This window comes from Galeopterus variegatus, unplaced genomic scaffold, assembly GCF_000696425.1.
Source record: "Galeopterus variegatus unplaced genomic scaffold, G_variegatus-3.0.2 Scaffold1344, whole genome shotgun sequence".
NCBI lineage: Eukaryota > Metazoa > Chordata > Mammalia > Dermoptera > Cynocephalidae > Galeopterus > Galeopterus variegatus.
The window spans coordinates 245,325-253,171 of NW_007727455.1; the positions used below are offsets into that span (position 1 = coordinate 245,325).

General features: G+C 58.0%; 1 protein-coding gene across 1 annotated transcript in view; it reads right to left on the reverse strand.

Annotated features, from left to right (window-relative positions):
- Positions 1–1,804: 1,804 nt before the first annotated feature.
- The window catches only part of RASAL3 (RAS protein activator like 3), a 14,558-nt gene continuing 8,515 nt past the window's right edge, over positions 1,805–7,847 (reverse strand). Inside the window, exons 14-17 of the mRNA XM_008576396.1 lie at positions 3,247–3,637; positions 2,797–2,954; positions 2,199–2,262; positions 1,805–2,106 (exon numbers count right to left, since the gene is read on the reverse strand). Of these exons, the coding sequence (XP_008574618.1) occupies positions 1,963–2,106; positions 2,199–2,262; positions 2,797–2,954; positions 3,247–3,637 (757 nt within the window). The 3' untranslated portion in view covers positions 1,805–1,962. The remainder of the gene's footprint in view (positions 2,107–2,198; positions 2,263–2,796; positions 2,955–3,246; positions 3,638–7,847) is intronic.

Here is a 7,847-nt window from a genome sequence, read left to right on the forward strand (position 1 = left end):
GGGACATTGTCCCTTTAAATTGCTCCCCCCGCCGCCCCGCCCCCCCGGCGCGGCGCCGTGACCTCAGCGCGACAGCCCCGCCCCGCCGCCCCGCCCCCCCGGCGCGTCGCCGTGACCTCAGCGCGACAGCCCCGCCGCGCCGCCATGATGGGGAGGTCTGGGGCGCCCCCCGCGCTGCCCCAGGGGGGAATGCCAGCGGGCGCGCCGCCATGTTGGGAGTGGCCAAGCGGGTCACCCTTAAAGAGCCCGCGCGGCCCGAGAGGCCAGGGAGAGGCTCTGTTACCATGACAACACCCTTGTCCTCCCGCCCCCAATGGCTCCTTATCACCCCACCGGTTCTCCCAATGCTAGACTTGCTAATAGCACTAGAGTGCAGAGGGGACAGAGAAGTTCCTTCATAGGTCATTGATAGGTCATGGAGGACTCCATCCAGCCAGTCCTCAGGCTCCAGTCCCCTGCTCCAAATCAGCTCACGAATGGTGAGCTTTCAAACACAAGCTCACTCCCTCCTTCCCCGTCATCCACACTGGACTTCAGCACCTCTGTGACCCTAGAGCTATCCTGGTCCCCAATGCTAACCCTCCCTTCACCCAGCCCCCAGGATCACAGCTTCCAGGACGACCCTATGATGGGCCTGTTGCCTTCTCCCATCCACATATCCAACCACCCATCTATCTCCCCACCTCTTCATCTACATACTCAAACCAACCACTTATCTCCCCATCCAATTAACTAGTCACGTCTCCATCCACCCCTCTAACCACCTATTCATCCGACCAAACACCCACTCAAACCACCCATCCACTTCCCATCTACCCACTACTCAACCAACATCGGATCCAGTTAGCCAGCTATCCACCCACCCGAGCACCCACTCAACCTAGCCTTCCACCACCCAAGCAAATATCTACTTATCCATATAACCATGCAAGTACCCAACCATCCCTACACACATCCTTCCACCCAGCCACCAAAACATCCACAAATTGCATGTTTGTGTTTGTCCTCTTCACTAGAGTGTGAGCTCCATGATGACAGGGGTCCTGTCTGTCTAGTTCATTATTGTTTCCCTACTGCCCAGCTCAGAGTCTCAGAAGACCTCAACAAATGTACATATAATATATATAATCATTTATTCAATTCAAATATTTATTTCCTACTATGAGCCAGGCTTTTCTAGGCATACTCATCCTGTTTAGCCACCTACCCAACTATTCACCTACCAGGAGGTTAAACACTCAGCAAATGCTAACCATCTGCCTATTGCTCCATTCACCCTATCCCTCACCCATCCACTCACCTATGATTCAAATGCCTACCCAACCGTTTACCTACAGAGCTCACCTACCCACCCTTCCTTCATCCACCTCCCAGACCCCTGTCCTCCCTTCCATGAGGGAGCTGGTTTGGGATTTGGGACCTAGGAAGATTCTTTCATCTGCAGCCTGAGGATTGGTGGGGGTGAGATTCATGCTTCATTGAGAGGCTAGTGATGCACATAACAATGATGAATGCTTTTTATCGAACACTTTTTTTTTTTTTTTTGTCTTTTTGTCTTTTTTCGTGACCGGCAACGGATCGCAACCCTCAGTGTCGCGCCCGTACCGGACCAGGACCGGCAACGGGATCGCAACCCTCGGCGTCGCCCCCGCTCCTCGCTCAGCCAGTGAGCGGGAACCAGTCTGTATGTGGGATCCGAACCCTCAGGCGGGAGCGCCGCTGCGCTTCCGAAGCGGCGCACTATCCAGTGCGCCACCGGGCCGGCCCTCTGATTGGCAATTCTTAGGGGCAAATAAACCACCGATTTGACTGAAATCAAGATTTTACTGGGCAACCTCATAGTGCTGGAGTGGTTGGCACCTACAGCTTGACACCCCACTGTAGGGCTAAGGCAGGGTCAGATACCTCCCTGAGATGGCTATCTCTCTGCTCCCAGACCACGTGGGGTGGGATGGACACCTATCAGGTGGTGTCTCCATTGATGCAGGGTGCTTTGACCGGCAGGGGCTGGCCCTGGGACCCAAGCATCCTTGGAAGAAGCTGCAGACTTTGGACAGCATCCTTCAGCTGGGCCTGAGTACTCTCCATCTCAGTCAGGCGGTGCTCCTGGGGAGGCAGGGGTGATGGGCTCAGAGCCAGGGGGGATTGCATCCCGACCCTCACTTCCCCACCGCCCAGGGCTCAGGCAGCTGTCTCACTAGACTTTTCAGCCTGTGGCCATCACTGCTTGGAAGGCCGCGCTCTGGAGCCAACTCCAAGGTCCTGTGGGGGTCAGGAGCAAGGGGGGAAGGTCAGAGGCTGGGGACGTCCCTTCTAGCTCCTGGTTTGAGAGCCAGGGGCTCAGAGGGCGGAGCTTGGAGTGACGGCGGGGCTTGTCCAGGTTGTGGGGTGGGGACCTCAATATGTCCTGTCCCTACAAAGGTCGGATGAGAGCCTGGAATGGTAAGGATGAAAGGACAATCAATCAACCCTTGGAGACGGGGCTTGGCCAGTCCTGGGTGTGGTCATGACTGGATAGGGGAGCTTCCAGATTGAGATATCTCAGTCCTGACCCCTGGCCTGGTTGGGCGGGGCTGATTGAGTGATGCGGCCTGGGTGAGCGGATCTGCCAGGAGCCTTGGCAGACCTGTGTGGGGCGGGCCCACCTGGGGGCGGGGTTGACCAAGAGGCGGGGCCTGAACAATGAGGTGGGCGGCACTGACTGAGAGGCAGGTACTGAACGAAAGCAGGGCCTGGGAAGACCTGATTGGAGCGGGACCATCTGGGGGAGGAGCTAATGGAGGGGGCGGGGCTCACCCCCCTACGAGCCTGCAGTCCAGGTCCTGCAGCTGGCCCTGCAGCTGCTCCTGCTGCTCGGTCAAGGCCCGGATGTGGGTGCTCAGCGACTCCACGAGGCGGGACAGTACTTTCTGCTCCTCGCGCAGCGCGGCCACTTCGCACTGCAGCTCTGCCAGCTGTGGAGGGAGCGCAGCTGTGATCTGACCCGTGGTCCCTCCCCTTCTCTCCCCGGAGACTCTGACCTTCCAGCCACAAGCGCTCTGCCATATCGCCGCCCTGCCCCGTTGGGGATCATCGCTCCTGCTGCACAGAGGGGCATCCGTGGCTCAGAGAGGGTCGGGCTAGGCCCGGGGTCACACAGCGCAGCAAGTTCGGTATTTGAACCCAGACTTGCCTGGCTTTTAGAGTTTTCCTAGTCCGGTCCCTATCTGCCCCCCACCCCCCACGGAGCTGGGCTGGACTTCTCACCTGGCCCACGGGTCTGTAAGTGCCCAGTGCCTGGTCTCGATCCCGCGGCTGGTCCAGCTGGCGCTGCCAGGGCACCGATGGCTTCCGAGGAAGCGAGGCAAAGACCCTGGTCCAGGGCCGGCCACTGGGCGCGGGGCCTGTGCTCAGGGAGCCTTTGGGTCGCGGCCGGGGACCCGCAGACGGGCGGCGGCGGGTGGGGCGCCTGGCGGGGACACTCTGCGTGCGCTGCACTGGCCGGGACCGCCGCAGGGGCCGCTCCTCTTCAGGCCGAGGCCGGGCCCAACTCCCTGCGCCAAGAACACTGCGCAGGGACTGGCTCTTGGAGATGAGAGGAGTATGCTTGGGGAGGTCCCGTGGGGCCAGGAAGCCAGGCTTTTCCTCTGCAGAGAAGCTGGGGGTGGTATAGGGGAGCTGAGACCACAAATGGCTCCCGAGATGACCCCATCGCGATTTTTTTTTTTTTTTTAAGATGTCCGGTAAGGGGATCTCAACCCTTGACTTGGTGTTGTCAACACCACGCTATCCCAAGTGAGCGAGCCAGCCATCCCTATATAGGGATCCGAACCCATGGCCTTGGTGTTATCAGCACCACACTCTCCCAAGTGAGCCACAGACCGGCCCCCCATCACGTGAGATCTTTGACCAGAAGTGACTTCACCCCTGATCTTTCCTTTCTATGTTAACCTGCCCTTGATGAAATCACATTTTGACCTCTGACCCTGATGAGACCCTGTCCTTGACTTCTGACTACAATACTATGCTCTCTATGACCCTTGCTTGACCCCAATCTAACCTTAAGTCTCATTCTGCAATGTGACCCTTGACCTGATCCTTTCTGATTCCAATCTGATTCTGGACTTGACCTCTACTCAAAAGAGCACCCTTGTCCTTCCCAACGTGACCCCATCTCTTTAACCTTTGACCTTAAGCTGACCCTGTCTCTGATACCTCATAGAACATGGTCCGTGACCTGTGATTCTAAATATGACTTTGCTTATAACCTTAACCCCTATTTGGCCTGGGTCTGACCTCTGCTTATAATATAAACCTGTAACTTTTGATGACTGCATGTTAACATCTGACCCCAATCTGACCCCTGATTTGACCCCATCCACAACCTCTGACTGAAATATGACACTCATCTCTGAACCAACATTACTTTCTCTCTCTAACACAAGGGGCAACATCTCCCTGACCTCTGACATGACCCCAATTCCCACCTTGTACTCTAATCTGATCATGTGACTGCCTGCCCTCTGCCCACATTGTAAGCCTCTCTCAGACTCCTTACATGACCCCTTCTTCAGCTTCTGACCTCTGTCCTACACTGTTTCTGACACTGACTCCACCAAGACCCTTCTCTTGACTCCTGACATGATCTATTTTCACTTCTGACCCCAGTCTGAGCCCTGCCTCTGCTCCCACCCATCAGAAGCCAGAACTGAGGTTACCTGGAGTGGACCTGGGCTCGGGGCATGGGGAGACGCATTGGCACAGACACTGGTACAGGCCGGCCCGCTTCGATGGCTCGCAGGCCCACCAAGACCCTTCTCTTGACTCCTGACATGATCTATTTTCACTTCTGACGACAGTCTGAGCCCTGCCTCTGCTCCCACCCATCAGAAGCCAGAACTGAGGTTACCTGGAGTGGACCTGGGCTCGGAGCATGGGGAGACGCATTGGCACAGACACTGGTACAGGCCGGCCCGCTTCGATGGCTCGCAGGATGGTGGGCAGTGGTTCCAGGCTGTCACAGGTTGTCTGGTGAGGCATGCGGAGAGGATGCTGAGCAAACTCACTGGGGCCAGAGCCCCCAAGTCTTCTTGCCTCCCTACCCCGTGTCCTGGTTGGCTCTGGGCTCAGGCCATACCTGGTCAAGCTCAGCAAAGATTGTACAGAGCTGGGCATGCAGGACCGCCAACTGAAGGGCCAGGTCGCCACTGCCCTGGTAACCACTGGGTGAGGCGTCCACATCCACCATGGCCACCTGGTCCAGGAAGCGTTGCATGGCTGGTCCATGATCCTCCAGGAAGCTATTCATGAAGCTCATGTAGGCTTCTTTCTCACCAAACCTGGGTTGGGGCCAGTCTGGGTGAGTCAGGTCAGGCACCTGCCACCCCACACCCTCAGCATGGGTCCCCCAGTGTCCCAGCACCTACGGGGCATGATTGGCGAGGTTCTGGATGACTTTGGCGATCAGTGTGAGGGTGCGGGCCGGGCCTGGTGCTGGGTGCTCTGGCGCCAGGCCGAAGAGGCTGGGTGACAGGATGGCTGGGCACAGGAGTCGCAGGAAGAGGGAGGCGCATACCAGTCGGGGGCCCAGCGCCTCAGAGCCATGTGCCTTGCATGCTTCTCGCCAGCCTGAGAACACGGTGCCCAACTCTGCTGGGAACCAGCTGGGGTGGAAGACGCAACGGTCAGAGAGAGAGAGGCTAGGGGCATAAAGGTCAAGGTCATAAGGTCAGGGGTCAGGCATCCAGGAATCGTTGCATGGCTGGTCCATAATCCTCCAGCATGTTATTCGTGAAGCCCATGTAGACTTCCTTTTCACTGAACCTAAGGTCTAGGTTCCAGGACTGGGGACATCGGGGATAATGCTGCTTGGGGTTATGGGTCTGCTTGGGGTCAGGGCTTATGGTGTAGTTATGGCAGCCTCTGGAGTCAATACTCTTAGAGTTGGGGGTACAGGGTCACATGGAGACAGAGGTCGTGAGCTTGGGATGTAGTTATAATTAGACATGAGATTGGGGTGCCAGAATACATGATGTGGAGTAGGATGGGATTAGAATGACAGCCTAGGGTCAGAAGTCATGGGATTGAGGTCAGAGATTAGGCATGCAGGTTAGCCTAGGGTCAGAGGTCAAGGGACTGTAATTGCAGATTTCATGTGATTGGCTGCATGCGATTTGGGGTAGAGGGTCTCTTAAGCTCATGGGTCATGGGATTGGGGGCATGGCATCATCTGGAATCCGAGGTTCATAGGATTGAGATCCTATGTTAACGAGGGTCAGTAGCATGGAATTGGGGTGTGGAATCACCTGTTGTCAGAGGACAAGGACCTGGGTCCCAGGTTACTTGGCAGATAGCATGGCATTGGGGATATAGGCACCAGATTTAGCAAATTTGGGGTCAGGGTTAGCATGGTAGCTGACAGGTAGGGGTGCTCAGGTGCTGAGGCCCTGATTCTCACTCATAGGAGTGGACGATGGTTTCGAACACCTCCTTGCAGCTGTTTCGAAGTCTGTCTTGGTGCTCAGGCAGCTCTGGGGCTGGGCACTTGCTGGGGTCCACCTCACAGTCCTCAGTGGAGGCACAGAGATGCCGAACAACCTGCCCTGCAGCACAACACAGCCAGACAGGGGTCCAGGCCATGACTACCAAAATCCACTATACCCAGCCTCCGACCCTATCTCCAACTTACTCTGGAGGTGCCTAACAACTTCGGGAGCTCCCAATTGCCCCTAGGATCCTAGCACCTCAAAAGCACCACCCATTACCAGAATCCAGGTTACTCAGGTACTCCCAGAACTTCTCCTGGTACCTCCAGACCACCCAGCAAGCCTCTGACATTGACACACACACACACACACACACACACACACACACACACACGCACACCCTCTCAGCTCAGACATTCACACACACACACACACACACACACACACACACACACACACACACACACACACACGCACACCCTCTCAGCTCAGACATTGACACACACACACACACACACACACACACACACCCTCTCAGCTCACCCAGTGTCTCCTGGAGGTAATCCTGTGCCACCAGCTTCATGTACTCGTCAATGGCCTTGGTGGCCAATGTGTTTTCTCGGAACAGCAGCGCTTCGCGGCCTCCACAGCGCGCCAGTTCTGCGGTGCCCAGGTCTGTCACCAATGCCTGGGCATGGGGCACGTTGTGTGAGGTGCAGTCTCAGCCAGAGGAATCCTAACCCTTGGCCCGTCCCGTACACCTAAAGCTTAGGCTCCAAGGTGTCCCGCCCCTTACAGGTACTGCTCAGGTCCTGCCCACCACCCCACTCTCAGAGCGCGCTCTCGGTTGCCCTCGTCACCCCGGTCCGCACCTGTGCCCGGCCAGTGGCCCGCAGCACGCGCACCATGGCGGCCGCCAGCTCCTCCTTGGCCTGAGCAGGTAGCAGGGGCTCGAGAGCCCCACAGAGGCTCGCGTAGTGGAAGGTGAGGAACTCGGCCAGCTCCTTGTAGCGCTCGGAAGGCAGCACGCGCAAACGTCGCGCCCGGATCCGCGCCCTGAGCGCTGCGCCCGCCGGCGCCCCGAGCAAAGGAAACCAGCGCTCCAGGCCGGAGGCGGGAGCTCGGGGGACGCTCAGCTCCTCCAGCACCAGCGCCACACGGCCCAGCGCCGCGCCTCCCGGGCCCGAGCCTCGCAGCCGGAACGACAGGCGACGCGCCGGTGGTAGCGCCTCGAAGTGGAAGCGCTCTGCCCAGAAGAGCTGGCCCGGGCCGGCCCGCGGCGCAGTGCGAGCCAGCAGCGCGCCGTCCAGCCACAGTTCGGCGCGTACGCCTGGGGCTCCCGCCGCCGCCCGGGGCAGCCCCTTCGCCTCGTGCACCCACACG